Source organism: Nesoenas mayeri (assembly GCF_963082525.1).
Source record: "Nesoenas mayeri genome assembly, chromosome: 1".
NCBI lineage: Eukaryota > Metazoa > Chordata > Aves > Columbiformes > Columbidae > Nesoenas > Nesoenas mayeri.
This window is the reverse complement of record NC_137541.1, coordinates 4,640,442-4,666,869: the sequence shown is the minus strand read 5'-3', so window position 1 is coordinate 4,666,869 and position 26,428 is coordinate 4,640,442. Positions and strand designations below refer to the sequence as shown.

At 48.0% G+C, this 26,428-nt stretch overlaps 1 protein-coding gene across 2 annotated transcripts; it reads right to left on the bottom strand.

Moving 5' to 3' along the window:
- Nucleotides 1-545: 545 nt before the first annotated feature.
- On the bottom strand, nucleotides 546-23,603 carry PFKFB3 (6-phosphofructo-2-kinase/fructose-2,6-biphosphatase 3). Of its 2 annotated transcripts, XM_080351571.1 has the most exons (15): nucleotides 21,552-23,601; nucleotides 16,401-16,526; nucleotides 15,985-16,081; nucleotides 15,014-15,080; nucleotides 14,784-14,858; nucleotides 14,543-14,599; nucleotides 13,089-13,213; nucleotides 12,146-12,353; nucleotides 11,181-11,327; nucleotides 10,698-10,802; nucleotides 10,128-10,257; nucleotides 9,469-9,531; nucleotides 9,234-9,298; nucleotides 7,547-7,717; nucleotides 546-3,395 (listed from the first exon to the last, which is right to left on the bottom strand). In XM_080351571.1, exons 1-15 carry the CDS (start codon nucleotides 21,628-21,630, stop codon nucleotides 3,366-3,368), a joined length of 1,545 nt encoding a protein of 514 aa, XP_080207697.1. In that variant the 5' UTR covers nucleotides 21,631-23,601; the 3' UTR covers nucleotides 546-3,365. The 2 variants fall into 2 exon arrangements, with proteins under 2 accessions (XP_080207697.1, XP_080207698.1); XM_080351572.1 differs by lacking the exon at nucleotides 7,547-7,717 and having other exon boundaries at nucleotides 21,552-23,603.
- Between the last annotated feature and the right edge of the window lie 2,825 nt (nucleotides 23,604-26,428).

Sequence of the window (26,428 nt, the reverse complement as noted above, 5' to 3'; positions counted from 1 at the left end):
GAAAACAAACACCACCACACACCACAAACACTTTGCAGGAAATTTGACAACTTTCCTTGCAGGTGGCATTGACTGTTTTCCTGCCTTCAGGGCAAAGACAACCATCATCTCAGAGGACAGCTCTTGTCCAGCCCTTTAGTTTTATTTAGAACCAAGTAATTTTAAGCAGGTATTTGGTTTCAAGAAGTGTACCAGGTCTGAAGAAATGGCTAATCCAGCCTAACTTGCAGCTTAGATGAAGATCTAGGCAGGACATACTCCAGCATATCACCGTTGTACTCAACAGTGATGTAGGATGTAGAGCTGGTCCTAAGTGGGTGTCAGCCCTTCATTGAAGAAATGACACCCAGCTCCATCGATGAGATCTTCACTCACCAAAACTTTAAAATTGCTGTAACATGGTCAGAAAAACAAGGATCAAGCCATGGGATCCAAAAGGTTTCTCTCACAGACAAGAACTGCATGGACATGGTCACCCTTGGTGTCATCAAGCTGCACACAAGACAAGCCTGAGAGCATAATTACTAACACAAGAAAGAACCAGGTCATGTCTGTATTTCAACAAGGTATTTTATTGGTCCAGCAACTGCAAAATATACAAATTTCTGAAAGGCATACCCTGTTTTTAAGCTGGCACAGCTTTGTATCAGGCAATTATTCCAGGTGTATATACAGAACAGTTAACATACCACAAATCCAAAAAAAAAAATCCCAAGTAACTACCCTTCTCTCCAAGCTTTGCAGTATGCATTAAATAAATAAAGAGCGCTTTGCTATTAAAAAAAAAATTCAAGTATCACAAAGGAAAACTAAACCAGGAAAAAATAATAAGGGGGAGGGAAGAAATCATTGGTGTGGTTCAACAGGTCCCCTCTCCCCACCTGCCATGATGCAGCATCACTGCCCGGTCCTTGGCCCATTAACCAAAAACAATGGGCAGTGATTTTCTGGGGCAGTGCGATGGGATGGGGCTGACACTGTCCCACCTACCGCCAACCCCTCCAGCATGAGAGAACTTCTCTACTGCTCAGAGACCAATTTTGCCCTCACTGGAAAAAAAAAGGTTCAAATTTCACCTTTTTTGTAGGATCTACTAAGACTTCTGTTATTGCCAAGGGTAGAAAGTTTAGGGTCATGGAGTTTTTTTTGCTGTTTGATTTATATATATATATATATATATTTATATATATATATGTATATACACACACACATAAATACATGCCAAAACATCTGCAGAATTACATGTTTACAGGATTGATCATGGGGCAGCCAAACGTCATGTTTGTCTTTGCAGGCTTATCTTTTTGTAGCAGAAGTAGAAAGATAACACTCCCCGGGGAAGGAGGCTGAAAATACAAGTGGTTTCCTTCCCAAAATATTCATGTGTTATTTTTTTTTCTTAAACTCAGAGAAACCAAAAGGGCAGATGTCAACCAAGTCTGCTTTTAATGTGGTTATTAAAATAATAGAGGGCGGAAGCATTCTTTGTTTCATTTGTACAGGAATATAATACACATATGAACAAGCTCACACAGGCAGGGCAACACCGAGAATGTCTCTCTCGGTCGGATACGGACCAAGTGCAGTCCCAGTCCCCTCCTGGCATCGGTGCCACTCCGAGCACATACTCGGTTGCACAAGGCTGAAGCGCTAGGCACTGTGGTTCGCCTTTTCCCAAAGGAAAAACAGACCAAACCCCCCAAAAAACACACACACAAAAAACACATTAAAAATAATCATCATAATTTCCCCCTAAACCTCTCTGCTCCCATCCGTAGGGATGTAGTTACACAAGATGGAGAAGATGCCGCACAGAGTGGGAAAAACAAACCAAACCCCTAAAAAAATAAAACCCCCCAAATCCACAGACTTTTGCACAAAGCAATAGTGGTTAATTGCCATTTTTATCCGCTGTCTTGCAGCCCAGGACAGGTGCCAAGAAGGGATCTTTCATATCGAACCCCTGGGAGCTGGCTGATGGTCTAAGTTAGGACCTCGCCTTGTTCCCTCCCCCCACGCACACACACCTCGAATGCTGTAACTACTGTTTATTTGTAGTCCCAGCTTTTTAGCATGCAAAATAAAATAAAAAGCTGCCTGTGTTCAGGCTTCCCCTGTCAAGGGGCATAACTTGAAAAATAAAATATGCTCTTGCCACAAATAAAGTGCAAAAACCAAGCGGTTTCTAGGTATACACATATACACACATTTATGTGTGCATGTATATATATTAAATTAAAAACAACAAAAAAAGAGAAAACAGACAAAACTGTCCCTTCTTGTGGCTTTTTGCAGCCACAGAGGGACTCCTGCATCCCAGCCAGACCTCTGGCCACCTCCACAAGACGTGTGTCTGCAAAATACATCTTGCTCAGCCTAACTGTCTTGCTCAGCCTAACTGTTGAATCCTGCGATGATGCAGGGATTCCAACCTCCCCCCAAAAAATCTCCACTTTCATCCAAGGAAGAGGAAAGAGGAGATGAAGTACTGGCACAGCACCTCAACCGGTGCTCAGTCTCCCCAGAAAATTGACACACATCTGAACTCAGACCATCCCTGGGCACTCCTTGAGATGAGAGCATCACCCGAGATGAAAGCATCACCATGACTTCCCCTACACTAAAGGCAGCTTGTGACCAGGTTTAGAAGCAGATCTACATTCTCTGCAAACCCCTTTTAGGTGTTTTGATTAAAAGAAAAAAAAAAAAAATGTTTTTGGGTGTTTTTTGGTTAAACGCAGCAGTTTTGCTGTAAAGGACTTCACACAACTGCCTTGGCTCATGGGCCTGGATGAGCTGGGTTAGTGTGTGTGAGAGGCTGTAGCACGGGTAAAGGACTGCAAACACAGCACATCAGGGTTTTTCTTGAAAAGTAATTAATAATAATAATTAAAAAAAAAATGCAAAACCCCTTTGCTTCCCTCCCGCTTCCCCCTATTTCTCTGCTAACCCCGCATCATCCACATATATACACACCCCACCCACAGATAGATGGGTACCAGTCATCTATACAAAAGGAGATCAAAACCGCTTACAGAGGAAGAAAATTAAACTCCTGTGCGCTAGAAGCACTTTACAGCTTGCTACGATCTAACGTGACGCCGGAGCAGAGAGCAAATGCCGCAGCCTAAAGATCTGGTGGTGACCTGTGGAGCTCAGCTCCTCTCCTCTGCTCTCCTGCATCTCTCCCCACTTCAGCAGAGCAGTTTGCAGATGAACAGGCGTGGGTAGAAACAGCCGAGGGTCGACCTCGCCGCAGACGGGAGAGAGACCAATTTGTAAGCAAGCTTTGGAAATGGCAATGAGATGGGAAGCTGGCGTCAACCGACGACGTCGCTGGTGGCCTCGCAACAGCGCCCATGGAGTCATGACGGCTTCTGCGAGTTGTTCATGTTCTGTAATGAGAGGAAGGACCAGGGTTGGGGGTTGCGCTCGGGCTGGACCCCATCCCAGCAGCATCTTCTACATGCACATCAAGAAGAGGGAGGGGGAGTAACAGAAAGCCACTGCACAAGTCACTATGAAAGCATCCACCACAGAGGAGAGGACACTGTTCACCTAAGGAGAGAGGTCGGGGGATGCGCTGACTTGCTACCCACAGCCCTCCCCTCAAGCATGCCTCTAATTACAGGGTGGGAATTTGACAGATATCCCTAAAAACAGAGCTAAAACCAAGACAACTCTCCCATCCAGTCTGCACTTCTGAAGCTGCTCTTTGGTCCATGCAAGGAAAGGTCACAGGGGACCATGGTATTTATTCAAGGAACCAAATTAGTCATCTCTGTCTTGTTCCCCTTGAGGGTAGGCAGAGTCCTCCTGTCTACCAAGGAGGTCACCATGGCACTGTCAAGATGCAGCTCCCACTGGCCATGCCGAGGAGCTGGCATAAGGAACAGCCACCCTCAGCAGTATGGCAGGAGCACTCGGTCCCCCAGTGATGCCCCACCATGAGGTTTCATGGACCCCAGAGCTGCTTCAGACAGAGCCTCGGCGCGGGGTAGCAACACTAGGCACCCACCAGCACATGGTGAGGACCACAAAACCAGAGACAATCAGCTAAACACAAGCAGGACCAGCCCCGAGAGTGGTGGCTGGAGGAGGAAGACATCCACTAGAGGAGAAACCCAAGGGGAGATGATCGCAACAAGGACATTTCTCAATTCACAAAACTGCACGAAACCAGGTGGGGAAAAAAGGACTAGGAAACAACTAGGAAGGTTTTTCTCCCTTTCTTTTTTTTTGTTTTGGTTTTACTACCTAAACTGCCTCTTACAAGCACCAGGATTCCCCGTCAGGCTACAAGGCAGAGCAGGCTGAGCTGTTCTCTGTTATCTAAGGAGACAGGAGGAGGGTTAGGAAAAGCCACATGCACCACAGCCATTTACCTTGGAAATATTAGCAAAGAGAAAACTTTGAGAAAGTGACAAACGGGTCGTCTTTAAGCATGAAAAGTGAAGGGGAGAAGAAGGGAAGGGATCAGGTAGTTGTTAAAAAGTGCACTTTTTTTTGGATCACAAACCAAGCAAAAGGAAAAGAAATCATCACTCCATGTGGTCCCACAACAGCTAGATCCCATAACCAGGAGGACTCTTAGGTACACAGTCATGTCCTCGGCCTATCCAGGTGTTTTCTGGTCCTCCTGGATGGGGGTCAAGACCCCAATGGCGAGGGCTGATTTAACAGAGCACCCACTGCCAACCAAGTCCCATGGTGAAAATGGGGAAGGAGGTACCTTCCACCTCCCCTGACCCCATATAGGTTGTGGTGGGGCATAGTGAGGACCAGATGCCATGCAGGAGGCAACAGCCTCCAAGAGAGGTACTGATACCAAGACTACGGTTTGAGGTGTTTTCTTTGCTCCATCAAAAGCGGCCTTTAAGTCTCACACCAGTAGGTGGAGGCAAGCTCCCAGCAGCTGGAGATTTTAAACTTGATGCTGCCAGCCTACAGCTGAGATGGGTACCATCACTGCCCACTCCAGCAGAGGTCCTGGTTTAGCCAAACTTAATGCAGGCATCTCCCAAACTCAACACCAGAGCTTGTTTTCAGTGTCCCAGCCAGCACTGAGGCATGCAGTGCTTCTAATTACAACATGGGTGGGGGAACAAAGTGGATGGAGGGACAGACAAAACCAAAAATGCTTTAAAAGCAACCCAAGGAGACCAAGCACTTCATCAGGGGCTTTTGTGCCCATGAGCAGCAAGGGAAGGAGCACAGACATGCAGGCCATGCTGAGCAACTCAACCTCTGGGCATAAACATGAGCATGGTGACAGTCTTCCTCAACCTATCCTCCAGCAAAACCAAGTCTGACATTTCTAACTTCCCTTTTCTCAACAAAAAAAAAGAACAAACCCAAAACATTTATGCTAAAAGGGGAAGAAATGTGAGATTCAGCAGCAATTATGGGCAAGCAGGGCTGAGGCTTGGCCATGTTACAGCAGATCCCCCCCCATCTTCAGCCCACAAAACCAACCAGGACAGGGATGCTGATTTGAACTGGACAAGACCCCTGGGCATTCCCCCAGCCCCAAAGTATCCCTGGTCTTCAAGATGACATTTGGTCACAGCTTCCAACAACTGCTGCTCTCTTAATTCAATGATGTAGCACAAATTAAGTCCAAAGGCTTCAAATTTATCCAGAAGCTGTCCTGTCCTTATTACACAAGGATCTAACAGCACTCAAAACTCTTGAAGAATGTATTATTCATAATTAGTGCAATTAAACGCTCTAGGCACCTTACTTTCTTAGAGCTAGAGGACAATATCCATATATTTACTCTGTCTGAGACATCTAGCCAGACTGTTCCTGAAATACAGGCTTGCAGAACTGCATGCCAGGATCCAGAACCAGTTCATCTCCAGAAAAAAAACCACTCCCGATCCCATACAGGCGATAAAAACCTGTTGAGGGCTGAGATCAGAACCTTCTCAGATACATCTCTCGTGCCATCACTCTTAAATACAACTCAGAGCCCCTGGGAAGACAGACCACCTGGGTCTATAACCTACACTAAAATGTGCTGCCAGAGGAGATAACTCCAGGAGAACCCAACAGCATCTACCACCCCATGACTGTCTGAGGAGGAGCCAGAGAATTTGGATAGAGGACAAGTGATGATTTGCTTCATTCCTTAACAAAATTGGGGCATTTAACCAAGCTAGGACACTTAGGGGTTGGACAAAGCATCATTCATAGCCTCTTCTTTACCTTTCCTAAGTAGGACACATCCAAATCCCACAAGCACACACAAATATTAACTCCAAGATGTCCCTGCCCCAGCCAGGTTTCACAGCAACAACAAAACAACCAGTGGGACAGCAAGAGACATGGGAGGGGGGCGAGAGGGGAGAATAAGACGCAAGAAGGTACTTACAGGCATGCCTTCCCTAGTAAAGGCTGCAGAGAGATAGAGAGAATGGAAAGAGGTGTCAGTAACGCCGCGCGAGAACAGGTAGAGGACACTAGACGGCACAGAGGGGCAACTGAACAGCAAGAGCTTCCAAACCTGAAGCTGGCAGAGCGTTTGTTAGAAGACCAACCCAAGCAGAACCTCGAAAGCCAAGAGACAGACCGAGTTGTCCTGCTCCATGCTTGCTGGGGTAGGAAAGCTCATGCGGAGCGGCCACCAAGCAGAGCATTTGAAGGAGCACGGCACCCTTCCTAACCTGCCCAGAACCTGGCCAAGGAGGGGCGAAAGGACACCAGACAACACAAGACAATGCAAAAAGGGGCTGAGCAAGACAGTGAGATCCAACAGGCAGCAGGTGGGAAGGGCAGCAGAGTGAAAGGGGCTCCTGTATATCTACACAGCTTCTCCAGTACCATCCCAGCCCCTTGATGAGCACAGGGATGGGGGTTTTGTCCCTGGAGAAGTGTGTGACAATGTCTTTATACAGCCCGTCCTGGGTGGGTGAAAGAGGAGAGGACACATGAGCATCATGGCAGCTATGCACAGGGTTTCCCCCAGGGCTGCAGAAAGTAACCAGGTTCATCATCATCCCAAGAGGCTTCTGCTCAATTTTTGGTCCATTATGCCTATTGCTCCAGGAAGGAGGAGACCCCTCCAGTCAAAGATGAGTCTTGGCAGCTCCTTCTTGAGGGAAGCACAAGAACATGTGCTTAATTATAATGCCCAGGTCTACACCAGAGCTGAGCACATCCAGGGGAAAAGCAGGAGCCCTTTGGTCCTGAGCACTCTACAGATGTGGCTCCTCAGGAGGTTGACACCACGATGCCAGATGGTGAAGGCACTAAAATCAACGCAACTTTGGGGGAAGCTTACGACGCTCTCAAAACCCAAGAGAGGACTGACACCAACCCTTTGCCGAGTGCTTCCAAAACCAACCCAAGGCAGGGAGGGACAGGAGCCGTGTGAGAAAGGCGCATCTCAGAGACAGCAGCACAGGTTGTGACAAGTGCAAGCCGTTGGCCAGCTTCGGGAGGGACAGGAGGACAAACAACAATAAAACAAGAATAATAACAGAAAAAAAAAAAGAAAAAAACAAAAAAAAAAAAAAAAAGGAAAAAAAATAGTTCAACTAACTTGTCCCGGCAGCTGCGTGGGCACTTCCTGAGGAACACAGCCTGGCAGGGCAGAAGAAACAGCCACATGCTCCTCAAAGCTGTTGATGCGAGGTTTTTTGGTGGGCTCTGGGCTTGCTAGAGGGGTAACGCTATTACGTCTCATGAGCGGGTTAGGTCCCTTCTTTGCTTCCTAAATTAGAGTGAGACAAAGAAAAAAAAAAAGTAAATAAAAATAAAATAAAGGGAAGAAGGAGACAGTTATAAAGAAAAAAAAAAAAGCAGATTGGTTTGGGTTTTTTTTGTTTCTTAAAGCGGCCTGTTTTTCCCCAGTCACTGTCAATGTGCAAAGGATAAATTGAAAGGCTCTGGACACCACAAAAAAGCCTAAAGCAAAACTTTAAAGAAAGCAGTTTGATTTCCCAAGAAGGGACAAGAAAAATAAAAATAAATGCCCTGCACTCAGAAATGAGACAAACCTCCTCTAATTGCTAAAAAACATAGCAGTAGTCAAAAGTCATGACTTTGCACAACAGAAAGAGGCACCCATGGGTCTCCTCCTTGAAGCCAGCCCCTCCGACCCAGGGAGGGGTGTGAAAGCAAGAAGAGGGAAGACGAGCCAGTCCAGGGTGTTACAGAAGATTTGGGAAGGGGAGGTTGGGGCAGAACAGCCAGCGAGGGTCGGCATCACGCCAAGCTCCAACTCAAGCGAGGTGGGATGGAGGGGGCAGCGCCTGCACAGCAGAGCAGAGGGACCCAAGCGCTTCGCAAGTGTCTTGGTACTACCCGCATCTCACGGCTCTCCCACCATCTGCAAGGGTGGTGGAGGAAGACATAGATTGCCCCCATGTTGAGGGGGGAAGGACCAGCTTCCCCACCTACAGCCATGGGGAGGGAGAGGTGCCTCTGATGGAGCCACCTGCTGAGGCTGGGAAGTAAAGGATGGGAGATATGGGACAAAAAGGGATGGCTCTGACCATCCAACATCCAGATGGGCTCCAGCACCACTACACACAAGTCAGAGAGGTCCCAGCAGCTGGGACATGGGCACTGCCAGGGTCCCTGGGGTCCTCCTTGGGTGGCCACCGAGCCCCAACACCGAACTGGCATTCCCCTGCTCTGACCTCTGAGCTCCGGGTGGAGCACAGGGCAGATAGCTCTGACCTTATGGCGGTTGACCTCCATGCAAGGAGTCTCCTTGCCACAGCATCCCCAAACCAGCACCACCACCTCTCACCCTACAGAACAGCACTCTGGTAGCCACACAGAGCTGTGGGCACACCAGGAGAAAAAAAAAAGAGAAAAAACTACAAAGGCAGGAGATGCTGGGCAAGGTGTTGAGTCCAGGCTCTGCCAGACACTTGGGAGACCTGGAAGAAGTCACCTTCTCCATCCACGGCTCCATTCCCTGTTCAGGTGTGCAGATAACTGCACAGGTGAGAGTTAAAGACCAAGGAGGAGTTTCCCTGGGCCAGCATTAATCTGGGCAAACGGGCACATGCAATAGTCCTTTTCCCTCAGAAAACCATCAACCAGCCACATCTTTGCAGAGCAAGAACCCATCTGATGCTCCAGTTCTCCACCAGCACTCTGAGCATCTAAGCTGAGCAATCATCCCACGTGCAACCTGGGCGCCCTCGCTGCCGGCTGACCGTAGGGGACAGGAGGGGGACAACCAAGGGATGGCTCTGAGGAAAAGCAACACTCACCTCTGGCCGTTCCCTGTGGGTGTTGACAGCTTCGATGTTCAGCGAGATGGACTCCACCCGGCAGCCTGCAGAGAGGAGCACAAGGAGACAAAGAGGCCATCAGCAAACCCAAGGGGTACAGGACGCTATGAAGTGCTCCACCCCAGCCCCTGGTTCTTGTCCCAGAGGCAGCTTGGATTCAAGAGGATGTACAAGTCAAACCCCTTGGTGTGTTTAATAGAAAGACCTCACTTACCATAGGCCACCGGGGTCAGCTTCAACACTGTGTGAAGGGGACATTTCAGGTAGGGCATTTCATCTGCAGAGAAAGCAAAGCAGGGGGGTTCATAGAACCATAGAATTGTTTGGGTTGGAAGGGACCTTTAAAGTTCATCTAGTCCAACCCCTGCCATGAGCAGGGACATCTTTACCCAGCCCAGGTTGCTCAGAGCCCCGTCCAGCCTGGCCTGGGATGTCTCCAGGGATGGTTCATCCACCACCTCTCTGGGCAACCTGGGCCAGGCTCTCACCATCCTCAGTGTAAAAAATGTCTTCCTCATTTCCAGCCTGAATCTCCCCTCCTTAGTTTCAAACCATCAACTCTCATCCTATCGCAACAGGTCCTGCTAAGAAGTCTGTCCCCATCTTTCTTATTGGCCACTTTTAAGTACGGAAAGGCCACAATAACGTTTACCCAGAGCCTTCTCCAGGCTGAACACCCCCAGCTCTCTCCACCTGTCCTACCCTCTCCCCATAAGCAGGCTTAAACATTCTCAACAACTAAGGCCATCCCACACCAAAGAGATGCATGCTCCAGACGCTGCATGGACCCGAATGCATCTCTTATCTCCTCAGATCTGTCTATCATCCCTCCTCCATCAGGATCAATTCGCTTCCCAGCGACAGGGAGCTCACCTGCACTCTTGTCCAGGAAGTATGCCAGGAGACAGCGCATGACAGCCTGGTGACAGATCACAAGGACGTTCTCTTGCCTCTCCAGCTCCATGATGACCGGCTCTAGGCGCTGCACCAGGTCTTGGTAGGACTGAAACAGAAGAAGGGAAGGGAGATATGGCATAGAATGAGGAAAACAAGCACCTCACAAGAAACAGCGTTCCTTGTCTTGTTCCATCTATTGATTTCATGTCCTTGACTAAACTAAACCAACATAATTACTGTTAAAAACAAGCAAAGTTCAACAAAGCCTCATCTTCAGGTTACTTTAGAAAGTAGCTACTTCTGGTCAGAGGAGAAAGAAGTCATTCTACTAGTTTGCTATCAAGTCAGAGGGACTATCATTAAGTGACATGTTTCTTAATGAGATCTTCACTACCACAGTTTCACAACAGCTCAATGCAAAAGTCCTAACTTTTCCTGATTCCAGTTTCTTGGAACACTGCTGAGAGTAGATGACAGCATGGAGACAAGAAGAATGCTACGTTTAAAGTAAGAGTCGCATCTCTGAAGGTCTCCTTGCAGACCTACCTCCCCAGAAGGATAGCGGTAGTAATATTTATCCTGATCACGTAAAACAAATTCGTCTGGATGCTGCTCTCTGATTTCTTCATACGTCATTTCTTCACACACACCCTGGCAGAACAGGACATCCGTGAGGTTAATGGACACGCTCAAGTCAAAAATCATCAGCACATCCAAATGCAAAACCTTCTCCAAAGCAATCATCTATAACCCTGAGTAGTCAGCTACATAGTATTTCCAAGCAAAATTATTATTTTTAATCTACTAATTCAAGACAACAGTTTGAGGAATCTGCACAAGGTAGTGCTAAGATCAGAAGCCAAGTTGTGAGTACTGCAGCAGAAAATGCACCTTTTCCCACTCTGTGGGAAAATTTCCCCTCAAAAAGTGATATTTAGGCAAAAGTGAAAAAGGCTGGTGCTATGACCCTCTCTGCCAAGCAGGAATCAGCATGGCCCAGCTGTTCATATTGCAATCAAAGATACTTACAGCGTCTATTTCATTGAGTGCCTTCCACTGCTCGTAAGGCAGTTGGAGAGCTTCTGCCGTCTGGATTGTCCTCTTTAGTTGGCTGGTCCAGACTTTGAGGTCCTTCAGGTTCTGCTCCTCAACAAACTTGTTCAGTGCAAATGCAAACTGTTGGACATAAAAAAAGGCTCATTCCCAATCCACAGCTTCCCAGTTGGCCTTATCCCCTGCTTCCCAGTAAATGTTGCCTTCTCCAGGACCCCTTTTGCCTTCCAGAAGCAGTTGTGTTGGCCTTCTGCTCCGAAGAGCAGCCACACACGCATTGATCCCCGGAAGCTACAAGGGCTATGAGAACAGGGAGAAAGCAGCAACCTAATGCCATCAAGGAACAATGTCAGCATCCAAGAAACAGCACAACCTGGGCTCTGCTATAATGCTGTGGAAGATCCTTGGCCACTCATAACCACAGCGCTGCTTGTCATAGAGCTAAACTGATGTATCCTGTAGTCCTTTATGTTAGTCACACCTCAAATGAATCCATTTGGACTTCAAAACGGTCTGGCAAGCCAAATTAGCTATTAACCCTGCCTGAAGGGGCGCATTTGATGATGTCTTTGAAGAATTAGGAAGTAAGTGACCCGAAAGCGCCCTCAGAGTTGGCCATCCCTTCTGAAGGATGACAGCAGTCCTTCTACATCTCAACCTGCCTGTGCAAGGTCTGAAAGAACTCTGAAGATACTCAACCCTTTCTCCCCTAGAGATTTCTGATGCCCAACTTTTTATCCTCTAACTACATGAACGCCTACATGCAACGTAGATGGCTGGAAAGTCTTGTTTTGAGGCCATGCCCAAGCCCAAATTTAACCTATAGATGGATCCTCTGAGCACCCCAGCTGTCATCAAATATACACATAACCCAGTGCACAGCATCTGCTACAGCCAAATCACCCCCAAAAGCCACAGGGGACTATTCCCTTCCCCCTTACCTTCTTGCCCCTGTTGGAGAGGCCCGAGTCACCTCCAATCTTTCCCTTGAGGTTGAACTCGCTCTCACCATGCCGACAGAGATAAATGGTGCGGGGCTGGACATGAATGTTCATCAGGTAGTAAACGATTCTGCTCTGGATGTGATCCTGAACCCTGTTGACCAAGAACCGCCGGCCAACGTCGATGACTTTGATGAGAGAAAGCTCCCTAGGAAAAGCACAGCAAAGATGAGGGGGTTGTCAGCGAGGAAAGCAGAAAGAAAGAAACACCATTCTTGAAAAAGAGCCTCCTGAAGTATCTCAGTCAACATAATCACCCAGCTAAAAGGATTTCTTGCAGGCTATTTTCAACTGGAAACCAACAGGTAGCGGTCATTCATAAAGAGCTAAGTAACACCACTGTAATCGCCATTCCTCCTTGCAGCAGTAAAGAGGATTAAACGAGACTAGCAGGGAGCACATTCCTTGCCAGGACAGGGATAATCCACGCAGGGCACATGGAGGTACCTGTGAGCAGTAGAAAGCCTGGGAGGTGCCTGCATGGTTATGCAGGACAGCAAAGGTCTTCCCAGGGCATGCAACTAGGTGGAAACCACAGGGCTTGCTCAACATTGTGGTTTGAGCCTGTTCAAGCAATCCCTTCCTTTAACTGACAAAAGTATCTCAGAAATACTCAAACCAAACCCTTTGCATTTAGACCTGAAGAACTAGCATCTCTGAGCCCAGAAGAGCCTGGAAAGGTTTCAGTGCCCAGTTGCCTGGCACTGAATTGGGGAAAATCAACATTTTCAGGGAAGAAGCTGAATGCATGACAAGGTTTGGCCATATATTTTTCTAGCACAGTCATTTGAAGACAAAAATAAAATACAGCTCCATACTTCATTACTCCCCTTCTGGGAGAAGACAGGCATTCAAGCCAGTTCAGAAGTCAAAAGTCTCTTACCGATCATAGTCATCAGGGTCAAGTGGCTGGTAGCTGGCCTGGTAACAATTGATCCTCTTCATGAAGTCCTCCATGGCATCGGTTGAATTACGGTCCCGGTAATCGGGGCTGGACAATTTTACTTCCTGCAGCAGGAGAGAAAACATGACGCAAGGAGAGGTTAGTATGGTCTGCTTTGGAGAGCTTCCTAATCTCAGATTTCAAAGTCCTGCCAAGATTCAGCTATCAGCTGAGCAACTTCTTAGTCATCACTTATCATAAGACAAAAGAAGCAAACGAGACCCAAAGGTAAGCAGAACCGTGCAAAAATCTAGTATAAACCATTTCATGACCAGTATAGATAAATACAAGACCACTCCTGTTCTCCCAAGAGCTGGGGAAGCATCTCACCACCCAACATCCTAGTTTGTTTGAGTGAATAAAGCTCACAGGAGGTTGTGGTTAACAATATTCAACCCCTTTCTGTGTATTATTTGCTACAAGCTACTGGGCTGAAAGATGCTAGAAATAGGCAATGTGAATTATCCAGAGCTCTCACGGACTAAGTTCTGCCTAAACTACTCTAATAGGCTTTTTTTCCTCTGACCCTCCCCTGGTGCACCTTGAGGCTGTTTCCTCTTGTCCTATCACTTGCTATGCAGGAAAAAAGACCAACACCCTCCTATGCTACAACTTCCTTTCAGGTAGTTGTAGACAGCAATAAGGTCTCTCCTCAGCTCCTGTTCTCCAGGCTGAATAGCCCTTCTCACAGACTTTGAGTATCCTGTGACACATTCCCAGACACGATAAAACGGCTCACAAAGTTCAGATGTACAACTGGAGATAAGGCTGGAGCAGAGCTCAGTTGAGGACAGGACACGTTCATTCAAGTTAATCATGCATAGGTAGGCCAATTAGTATCTACCTGCCCTAGCCATGCTTAATAAGAAAGAACTTCTGCTGGTGGGAAATCAAAGATCCAGCAGTTCCCAAAGGAGCCAGGAAATAATGTTTTATGCTTGTCCCAGACAAGACTTCAGCTAGCAGCAAGAAATCTCTAAGCTGAACTGCTGTTCTTCTCAAAGCAGATCCAAACAGATTTTGGGAAGATGCACGTGGCTGAAGACACCAAGCCAGACTGCTCTCCAACTCGTCGCTTCCAAAAAGTGGGACTTTGGGGAGGTCACCAAAGCATCTTCAATACATTTCTCCCCTTGATGTCAAGTTACAGGTAAACAGAAATGCAGTGAGCATGGAAGAGAACCAGGGAAAGGCTACAGCAACTTTTATTTTCATTACTTCCAGGTGGCCCTGGATCCTGGGAGATAACAGCCCCTTTCTCATCCCAGGCCAAATACATCATAACCCCCTAATCCTCAACCAACCCCATCAAGACATTCTGATAAGAAACTGACTGAGAACATGTGGAAAATACTTCACAAGAGAAAACAAAAGCAAGATGTTTCCATGCTTACCATAACATTGCTGGCAACTACCGTGGGATCATTGCAGACAGATTCAATAAAGAACACCTGCAAAGCAAGACAAAGCTCACCTGAAGACCAGCATTCAACCAGCTCCTTGCTCAACCCAACCTCCTCCCTCCTTGACTGGAGAGATCTCCCACTATCCCACTCCCACCCTTTCCTTCTGCAGAACTCAGAATTAGGAACAAGGGAAGTTTCATATTTTTGATCGAACCCTGATGGTACCAACCTTGAACCCATTTTCTTTGGCAAAGTTTAGGATCATCCCTCTCCTCTCCCGTGTGGTATTGGTGGCATCAAAAACCTTTGAAAGCAAAGATTTCGATTAGCACCAGGAGTGCCTGGTTTCTTCCTGAGCCCTCCCCTCAGAGAAGGGACTGCAGAGCAAACTGCACAGGGCACAGCGCCTTCAGGACCAGAACTGCTGCCAAACCCTGTGGAGCACATCTCTGAGCTTACCGCGATCTGACCAGCCTCCTCCGTCAGGTACAGCTTGACGTCCCTCAAGGCAGCCAGGGCACATTGCCTGCAAAAGAGGTGAGAAATGTGTGGTCCTGATGTCCTCAGAGGATGCTCACAGCAGCCAATGCATTGACCTCCACAATAGAAGGCAGGCTTTGCAGCTCATCCTCATCACCTCCTCCCTCTCTCAGGGACATTTACGGAGGACACTCTTAGCCTGTTAAAAATACAAGAGCCACGCATGCTGAGCAGCATGCTGGTCTTCACAGTAGAGGCAATGGTAGATAGAACCATAAAATCATTTTGGTTGGAAGAGATCCTCAAAATCACAAGTTGAACCATTAATCCAACACTGGCACTAAACCATGTGCTTAAGAACATGATCTATGCATCTTCTTAAACCCCTCCAGGGATGGTGACTCCACCACTGCCCTGGGCAGCCTGTTCCAATGCCCAACAGCCCTTTCCAGGAAGAAATTGTTCCTAATACACAATCTAAACCTCCCTTAGTGCAAGGGAGGTCATTTCCTTTCATCCTATTGCTTGTTACTTTGGAGAAGGGACCAATCACCGCTTTTCGCTACAACCTCCTTTCAGGTTGTTGTAGAGAACAAGAAGGTCTCCCCTCAGCCTCCTTTTTTCCAGGCTAAATGAAGGAGATAAAGAAGCAAAGGCCAAACCCCACGGCAGACCTCATACCCTACATCACTGAGCCTGAAGGTAAGTTTAGGGTACCACTGATGGAAGACGCGTTGGTGACCCTGATGCTACCAAGCCTGTCCAGCTTCAATTTTCCGCTCTTGGTGCCTAAGTCAGGCCCTCCTTGGGCAGGCAGTGAAAATTCAAGCTAGAGCACAGCCTTTCTGTTCATTACCCCCAAAATAAGCTGGGTAACCATGCTGCCAGCCATGGGCTTTGTCTCCCATCTGAGACCCAAATGCAAGCACAGACATAATGCCCACACTTACCTCCTGACCTTCATGGCCTCCTCATTGTCAGGGCGGAAGAAGTCATAGGAGCTGTAATGCTTCACCGCCTCACGGCGATATTCCCCCACGTTGAAAACTGTGTGGACAAGGCAAAGACCATCAAAACCAGGAGCAGGCATCAGCACAGCTCAACTGTGGAGTTTCTGCAGATAATACTTTCTAGCAACAGGCCAAGAAGTGACATCTGTAGAGCAAAACTCTCAGAGACCGCTCTTGGTCTTCAAAGTGAAGGAGAACTTGGGCTGCAGCAGAAGCCACAGGAAGATGTTAATATTTGGCCCATGGGATTTTGGAAAGATTCTCCACTATGTTCCACCCTGAAGGCATTGAGCACCGAGAGCTAATCCTGAGAACCAGACCTCATGTTTTCCTCAGGCAGCCAGTAGAAGCCTCACCTTTTGTTGGGACACCAATCCAGTTGAGGTAGCGAGTCAGCTTCTTGGAGATGTAGGTCTTCCCACGGGCTGGGAGGCCAACCATCACTATCACGGTGGGGGAATTGGCAAGCTGCGGCCCACAGGCTATGAGGAAGAGGAGAAAGAACAACATGAGCAGCCATTAATCTTCTAATATGTTTTGTATCAACCCTACAAGGCACCAACCCTACAAGGCACTTGCTCTTAGAATTATAAAAGAGTTTGGGTTGGCAGGGACCTTCCAAGGTCATCTAGTCCAACCTCACTGCAATGATCTGGGACATCTTCAACTAGATCAGGCTGCTCTTGGCCCAGCCCTCCCGTAAGTCCATCAGCAGCTAGAGGAAAGCCTCTGTTCTCCATGCACCATCATCTCTGCATCCCTCTCATGAGCTGAGACAACCAAAACCTTGAGCAGGCAAATCCACTGACTCATTTTCGCAATGGGATCTGCTGAATGAACAGATGTCAGAGCAGATGCCATGGTAAGTGGTTCCAAGGCTGCCACTGGTGAGACACAACTGCCCCAGCTAAGCCACACTGACCCAAATTCCCCTTGGTGCAACCCAAACAAGGGAACAGGAGTCAGCCTGACAGCCATGGCAAGGAGAAGACTGCAAAGCAGGCAAGGAACCAGCAGCTGCCCTAGGCTCCCTGGAGGACCTCTGTGCCTCAGTTTCCCCACTTGGAAAAACAAAACAACGAGGCAAACACAACCTCCCATTTCCACCGTTTGGCTGATTGTGTGAAAACCTTTTGCTAGTTTTTTTAGCTGATATACATGCAACCAACTAACTGTTTTGTCTGAAGACAAACAGGGAAAAAGGACTACAGAACAACCAGCATTCAAAAGCTAAGATGTAAGTGTGACTTATCCCTTTTTATTCGTAAATCTGTTTTAAGCTGGGTGGGGTTTTTTTGTTGTTGTAAAGAGAGCCTGGAAATAAATCCAGAGGCATCACTTAGTGATGACTTGGCAAGTGAAGAGAAACTCCTCACCACTTCACCCAAATGGCATGGCCAAAACACAGACAAATCAGCTGCAAAGCTGCCCAGGTGAATCGCTTCTCCCCTCATTCATCCTTTAGAAAGTAAATTCCTGGTTGAGTTCAGAGGAAATTGCTGAGCTTGCAGGACTGGGAAAGCAGTTTGGGATTATTTTTAGTCCTCCACAGCCTGGTCCCAGCATCACAGGATGTGTCTGTACCATCTGGACCACATGGACCATGTAATGTGGCAGCATCCCCGTCCCATGGCACCATCCCTGCTCCTCTCTGGGGTTTGCCCTGCAGAACTGCTTCTCACATGCTGCTGCACACAGAAAAGGCCCAGGCACAAAGCCAAGCGCTTTAAAATATGGGAAAGGAAGATCTTAATGATGCCTAATGGAATTTGGATTAGCCTGACACACCAAGAGCCCTCCCAGCAAAGGCAGAGACCAGCCCCGATAGGCGAGACCTGCCGGGGGATTTCTCAGCCACCCTTCAATCCACCCAGGGAGGCCAGAGACCTCACGGGAAAGGAATGCAGGGAGTGAGAGGCTGGTGGCAGACATAAAAAACACAGCTTAATTACGGTCTGGGCGGAGAGCTCTGCCTGCCCGTCCCCACAGGTAGGACCAGGTGATGGCAGCAGAGCAGTTTGGGGGGGATGCGAGGGGCTCCCCAGGGATGAGTGGTGTGTTGAGGTAGATTTTCCTCAGCAGAGATGTGAGAAGGAAAAACAAACCGAGAGAGAGATGAGAACAAGAGAGCTTGCGGAGCATATGGGATTTCCCTCCCACCCTAATAAAGTAAGAAAATCCAACAGCTAAAGAAACTGAATTAAGGTCACAAGGAAGAGTCACAGCACTGGTGACCAGATGGGCAGTGAAGAGCCACCCACCATGTGCTTGACCATCTCACCGAAGCAGACTCACCAGGCGAGACATGAGAAAACTACCTAAAAGAGGTTTGGTTTTTTCCTTCCCCTAAATATTCCACATTCCTCACATTTGCCCCCTTTGTGTGGCCTCCATCCCCAGTGCCACATTTCAAAAGCCCAGACCAGCTCCCACTAATTGCAGCAGCAAGTGCTGATTTCACACACTGGGGTACCAAGGCAGCTGTGCAACATATCCAGAAAAATGTATTTTTTTTCCTCTCTAACAGTCCCACATCCTCAACCAGGCCATGGGTGCAAATCTTTTTTTGCACAATAAACAACCACACATTAAATAAAGGGAGGTGGAAAGGAATAATATCTGAATAAAGTAGTTACTTCTTGCCCTACCTGCCAGCAGACAAGATTTGGAACCATTAAAACAAGAGCTCTTCAAGAGGATGGGGACAATACTGGGATTGTTCATGTCTGTCTGGCTCCAGACAGCTGAGAAGGTTCCAGAGCTGATGGACACATGGGTGCAGCAGGAGTCAAACACCTGTATCTGAGGAATCTCCCCCAAATTTGGTTTGCTGCCAAAGGAAAGAGCCAGTTTCCCCTTGGACCATGAAAAAGTATCTGTTGACAGACCTGGGAAGCACCTGCAAAAACACCAAAGCATCAACCGTGCAGCTTTTTATCAGGAACCTGAGCCCAAAACCAGCTAAATCACAAAAGCTTCCAGGAAACTTTGCATCAGGGATGTAACAGAAACCAATGTTTTGCTCCCAGGGCTTCACAAAGACCTAATTCATCATTTCTTTTCACCACTGCTGAAAAGCTGTCAGTGACTTCAGTGCATATTCATTACTCGTTATCAACATCTATGCAGGTAAGTCAAGGTCGGTGATGACTTTCAAAAGGCTCGATCAGGATATTGATAAGTAGCTCATCACATGTGCCTTCTGTCCGCTAGAAAGTCAGTCTAGTGCTTCATCAGAGTGGGTGGAAGGAAGAAAACAAAGGGAAGGAAATTTGCTTCTATAAAAGGTTAGATAAAATAGCCACTTCCCCATTTCAGGTGTTTTCACTGTCTGCTCATGAGAAGTGCTACCACAAGCCTGCTGCTCCTGCAAGCCCACCCCACGTGTTGTACCTTCATCTCAGCATTCCCCTTTCCCAGCTTCTTCCCATTGCAATTCCCTGACAGCCTCACGGACGGACCGGGAACAAGTTTTTGCGCTGCTTATCACACACACGCGCGTAGAACTGATATCACCCCGCTGACGTGTGAGCTGTGGTTTTGCATGCACATTGCCGACGTATTTTCATATACCCTCGCCTGCCGAGCCGGAACGATGAGAGAAAGGCAGCAGCATCCCCTTTCATCCCACCCGAGCCCCCTCCCCTCGCCTGGCTCTGCCCATCCAGCCGCCTGCGACGACTTGACTTTCCCAGCCCCTACGTGAGAGACGTGCGGCTTGACAGCAATTTAATGGATCGCCGTCAAAAGGCCAGATGAAGGCATCGCTTCGCATCCATTCAAGCCTCCCGTTGACGAGGAAGCGGACAATCGGGCTAATTATTTCAACACGCGGGAAGCAGCCAAGCGGGAGCTTTCCAAGGATGCTCCCAGGGATGCTCCTGCTCTCTCCTCCCTGCTGGGGACCACATCAGCCTCACGTCTCTCTTTTACCTCCACTCCCATATGGATTTGTGGCTCTGCTCTTTGTTGCTGCTGAGGAATTAATAGCACCTCGAGTTTAAAATAGCCACCTCGAGTTTAAAAAAAAACAAAATAAAATAAAAAAAGAAAAGCACAATAACACCCTTCTCATAGTGCCTCAGTTCCACCATGAGAAAAAATAATTAGAAGCCACATTATGGTATTAATAAGCCCCTTGCTGCCTTAATATTATGTCAGGTTTCTCTTCCACCAAGCAGGAATTTCCCTCCTCCAAGAAACCAGGTGAATAAAGGCGCAAAACAAGATGCTCTACGCATACACGAAGGACTTTCAAAGGTGTCAGTCCTTGAGAAAAATCAGATTAAACCGATACATCTGCAAAGCATTAAGCCAGGAGATATTTTGTCCCACTAAAAGCCAAACCCCGTGGCAACCCAGATGTTCAGCCTGTTGCTAAAAGCCCATTTCCTCGGCAGCTTCTGCTGCAGAATTGCCCTTGCTAAGCACAGGCTGCATGTGCAAACATCTGCCACAGGGTTCAGACATCCCTTGCTACGTGCCTGACCCATAGCCGTGGGGCAACAACATGTGGCAAATTCACAGGGTATATTATTTATTTTTTTAAAGGGAGAACTTTCCGGTCAAGGGAAATAAATGTCTGAAGTGACTTAAAAAAAAAAGCCTGCTCAAGAAAAGCATCGGAAAGACTGATTCACCCAACTGCCCAAGCCACTTCCATCCCTTGCCAGGCTGCAAAGTGCCACCTCCTCCATCCTGGCTCTCCATCCCGCTTATTTAGAGTTACGTGGAGTTGCACAACTGGCAGGTTGTCAGTGTAGCTGTTGGGCGAGCTAAAAGAGCTGCCTCTTGAGCTTTGGCATTGTATTATGATTCATTATTTGGTTTATAGTAACACCGGGATGACCCAAGCATTTTTTCGTTTGTAAGCACGAAAGTTAGTTTTAAACACTCAGGATGCTTTGAAAATGGGGGAAATCACTGCAGAAATTTCAGCATTGAATTCTGCCCTCCCTCCACGTGCCTCCTATCACAGCACAGTGTAAAGTGGTAAAGTACAAACAGCTGCTGATTTTTTCTTTCAAAAATCCATTGCCCTCATCCTGCCTGTCCCCTCAATAAAAAATATTTAATAATTCACTAATAAATCTCAGATCAAGGTGCAGGACATCCTGAAAATCCCAGCTGAGCTGGTACCCAGGCGCCAAAGTTAGTAACCTGCTCCCTTCCCTTTTAATCCCAAGGCTGGAGGCGGGAAGGGAGGGGGTGGGGGGTGAAATTGGGACATGCGTGTCTCAACCCCCATCCTCCACGGGGCCGGGGAGCTGCCATGTGATGGTTACACCTTCCTCCACCTCCTAAGGCTGGGAGTGAGTCACAGGATGGCAGCGGGCGGGATGCGGCCACCGGGATGATGCTGGAGGAGGAAGGAGGGGGATGCTGCATGGATATTATGGGAAAAGGCGTAATAAAGAGCACCCCCCGGGGTACGCAGGAGGAAACGGGGGGGCTGTTTCTTCCCATCCCACCCCACCCCGCAGGGATGCTGCGGTGCCCGTACTCACAGCGGCGGGGCAGAGCCGGCCGGTTGTCATTGGGAAGCCAAATCTTCTGGATGCGGCTTTGCGTCAGCTCCATGGGCATTTTTAAAACAAAGGTCTTTTTGCGCTCCGCGTCCACCTTGGTGCGTTTGCGGGGGGGCAGGAAGGGGAAAAAAAAATAGGAAGTGTGGGGGGGGGGGAAATAATTTTAAAAAAGGCTTTTTGTTGCAGTCGTCGCTGTGCAGGGTGGTTGGAACAAGCGGCTGCGGCGCTTTCGGATGCTTCTCGGAGTCTCGTTAAGGCTTTACGGCGGAGGAAGGGGAGGAGGAAGAGGAGGGACGGGGCTTCAGGGCACAAAAGCCGGCAGAAAGAGCCGCTGCGTGCTCGGAGGGAAGAGAGGGCGAGTCCTGCCGCTTAATTTTGCTATAAATCTGGATGCAAGAAAGAAAAAAACTTAAAAAAAAAAAATCCCGTTTATTTTGCAAAAAAAATATAAAAAGGAGGAAAAAATCTCAAGGCGAGGCAGCTGGGGAAGGGCTGGCCCTGCCCGGCTCTTGGCTGCTGCAGGGAACCGGCGCCGCTGCTCTCGCTGCTCCTTCTCCTTCCCCTCGCTGCGCTGCGATGAGTCCGCACCGGCAGCCGCCGCCTATTTCTATCCCGACAGGGCCGGCCGGGCGCCGGCGGCTCCCGCCCTCCGGGGCGGGGGGGGAGGAGGAGGAGGAGGATGGAGGAGGATGGAGGGAGGGAGGGAGGGAGGGAGGAGCGGAGGGGGGGATGCGGTTCGGCTCGGGCCGCGCTGCCGCCTGCCGCCCGCCCCCCGCACTGCAGCGGGGACAAAGGAGGCGCCGCTGGGACCGGGGAGCCTTTGTTCTGCAAGGCGGGGGGGTGGATGGGACCGGCGCTCAGTGTGTGTTCAGCGGGGGGGGGGGAGGAGGGTGCCTGGGGGGTGTGCACAAGCCAAAAAAGAACTTGAATGAAATATATTAAAAACGGAAAGGTGTAAAAATAAAATAGATAAAAAATAAAACGTAAAACCCAATGAATATGTATGTAACATGAAATACATCAAATATAGAAAACATAAAATATAGAAAACAAATACGTAAAAACATTAAATATAGAAAACGTTAAAAATAGAAAAAATAAAAAAATAAAAACTGCTATTATAAGCCAATAAAAATAATGAAGTAATAGAAAAAAAAATTAGAAAATAAAAAAGCGAATGGTAAAATTAAAATACACCAAAAAAAAAGGAAAATTGCAATAATTAAGCAATGCAAATTAAGAAAATAAAATAATAAAGTAAAATGAAAATAAAAAGTAAAAAACCCCTAAAAGCAGAAAACTAGCAAAGGAAAATTAAACGTAAAAAGAAAACAAAAAATAAAATAAAAATTAAAAAGAAATAAAACAAAAATAACTACAAATAAAAAATAGTAAAAAGACAACAAGTTAAAATAAAAAAAACCCACAAACTACTAAACTAACTAAACCGCGGTGGCACGGGGGGTGTTGCAGGCGCCCCCTCGCACTCCCGCGCCGGGGGCTCTGGCAGCGGCTCCCCCCGGGCCGGGGGCGGGTCGGGGGGCTGCGGGGGCCGGGGTCTGCGCTCCGGCACGTCGCTCACGTCGCACATGGCTCTGCCGGGCCGGGCCGGGGCCGCCTCCCCCGGCGGGGATGCCCTGGCTGAGGTGGCGGCTCCGCCTCCGCCCGCGGCCACCGCTCCGCTCCGCCCCGCTCCGCGGACGCGCAAAACGCGCGGGCGGGCGCCCCGGCGGCGGATCAGACCGTTCCGTCCCACTATCCCCCCGGTGCGCCTCGGTCCCTCCCCGCAAAAAGCGGCTTTCGAGGGGGGGTGTGAAGCGACAGCAGCGCTGGGGATGCTCTGCAGGGAAGTCTCACTCTCAAAGGGGCATGATCATATTATTTTGTCATTTTTATTATTTTATTCTTATTATTTATTATTATATTTAATATTCCCCTTTTATTATTTTCTAACGCGTTGTAGTATATTATTCTTCATAACTTCATAGAATCATCATAGAATCATTTCAGTTGGAAGAGACCCTCAGGATCATCGCGTCCAACCATAACTTAAATCTAGCACTAAACCATGTCCCTAAGAACCTCATCTATGTGTCTTTCAAACCCCTCCAGGGATGGTGACTCTACCACTGCCCTGGGCAGCCTGTTCCAATGCCCGACAACCCTTTTTGGGAATAATTTTTTCCTAATATCTAATCTGAACCTCCTCTGGTGCAACTTGAGGCCATTTCCTATTGTCACATCACCTGTTCCTTGGAAACCAACCCCCTCCATGCTCCAAGCTGCTTTCAGGCAGTTCAGAGATCAGAAGGTCTCCCCTCAGCTCCTGTTCTCCAGCTGAACCCCCCAGGTCCCTCAACCGCACCCATCACACTTGTGATTAAATTTTTAATTTAACTTATTATTCTATGACTCTCATTTTATTATCAGGCCATGACAATCAGCCCATCAATAACAACCCCCAAACACTGAAATTTCCCAGCACTGAGGGGTTGGGGACATCCAGGGGACACTCAGAAAAACCACTTTGGAGACACTGAAGCCCCACATGTGCAGGTGCTCACACCCCCTCACTCCCAACTCCAGCTATGGGGTAAATGAGGAAATATTAGAATACATCCTAGCTGGGAAGGTTGTAGAAAGAGGTGGGAGCATCTGCTTGGACGGGGTTTAATAAAGCAAATTTTGCTTGAAAATTTAAAGCTCAATAAGGAGCATCTTGGTTACTTAAAGTGTTCAATAGCCTTTTTAAATTTTAATATGTAGGGTATTTTCCTCCTCTGGAAGCAAAGGCTTGTATTTTTATAACATATCTAGAAAGAACGTATTTTTGGCTACCTCCTTACATGGAGTCAAGATGGATGGAGTAAAAAATGCACAATTCTTCCTTCTCCTACGCAGGAAAAAAAAATCACTGAAAAAAAAAAAAGCAGCTACTATGAGGGAGCTGGAAAAGAGCCAGAGATTTGGGTGTGGGATGGGAGAGGGTGAAAGCAATGAGCACTTTGGCTGGTAAAGGTGGGGATGGGGGTCAGACACAACGGTGCTCCCTGGACCACCATGCACAAAATCCATCCTTGGGAAGAGACAGGAGTTGTTTTGGGGTTTTTTTCCAAAATCCCAGACATTTTTCCATGGAGGGCAATGAAAATTTGGTTCCTGGCTAAAAACCGAGTCAGAAGAAGGAAGAAAATTCACGTGATGTTGCAGGGCGAGGAATCTGGGCATCCCGCTTCCTCCAGCAGCTCGGCTCTCCTTCTCCATCCCTCTCCTCCGCTTCAAAGATCACCACCCCCACGATATCAAAAGGAGCCCGAAAGCAAAAACCCCGCCTGAATTAAAATCACAGTCACTTCAAATTAGATCCACCTAGTAATTCTTGGCTTAAAAACTCCTCAAATAACTGGAGCGGAAAGCTTCAACTCCTAAATAAATGGCCTGGTTTTCAAAGGCACGAGCACCCAGCTGCTCCAAGCGAGGTCAGCTGGAAGGAGCATCATTACTATTTATAAGGCGCTTTTTCACCGCAGGGACAGGGTGGTGAGCAGGACAGCACTAGGTGCACCAAGAGGGTTTATTTCCCCCTCTCTATGTAAAAGCAGAGCTCCCTATAAATAGAGCCTGGGCCGGTAAATAAGCTGTCGCTCGCAGCTGCTGTGAAAGGAGCCCACAGGGTGCTTAGCTCAGCGTTTTTTTGAGAAATCAAAACACCGTCGGGGCCAAATGCTGTTAGTAAGAGGAATGTCAGCTTGCTCAGAGCCACCATGGGCACAGCGTGCCATGGGATGCCCAGTGATGCTGTCCTGCATCCTCTGCTTTGCCGGGTGATGGAAGATGCGGAGGGAGGAATAAATCACCTAGTGTTCACTGGAGATGCTGCCTTACCTACCCCATTGCAGGAATCTGCAGGGATTTAATAAATGCAAAGGGACAAGGGTATAAATGTAATGCCAGGGCTTGATGTCTGAAGGTCCTGATGGTAGATGGGGAAAAAATTACCTCGAGCAACCAAGGGATGGAAGTGGCAGGTCCAGAGGGGTGGGAGAGGGCAGAGCAAAGGAAGGGATTCTGGCAGAAAATGGTGAAAATGTGTGTTTTTGTGAGGATGGGATACCTATCTCTTACGGGTATGCAGGCTGAGGATTTCTCCAAAACACCAAGCTCCTCGATTCCCCCTTTTATTTCTCACCCAACGGACCTAGCAACCTACCCCAAACAGTGGAATTAGGCTGTGAATACAGCCCAAAAATAACAATCCTGGATTAAAATCCCCATCCTCTTTGGAAGAACCTACCAGTACCAAGGGGCCACCCGCCACCCTCCCCTGGCACCCTTCCCCTGGCACTAAAATGCAACAGCAGTGATTGCTCCTGCGAGCCCCAACTCTGACTAAGCCATGATTCATCCTCCTCTTTTTTCTTTTCCTTTTTTTTTGTTTCTTTGCCTCTAAAGGCAACATGAAAGGACAATACAAGTCACATTCATGTCTACATTCCAGCATGAATCATCTCCTTAGGATGTGGCATGGAGGGGACAGTGTGCGTGATGCCCAGTGGGATCTGAGTCGCGAGGTCCAACCTGCACCCCAGCAGCCCTTCGCACGGTTAAAATTTGGAAGTGATGTTTGGGATCTGTGCATAGATCCCCATATAGATACAGCCATACCTGTGCTCAGTTAACAGCAGGGCAGCTTAACCCACAGCAATTTCCAGCACAGCCTCAGTTTACCAGTCGGGGACATGGGCACAAACAATTCTCCATACCCTGGGAGGGAGGTTGCAAAAGTCAGGCAGCAGCTGCCCAAATTCTTGCTGGTGCATTAAGAACACCCTCTTGCAACAGAGAAAATTATCCCT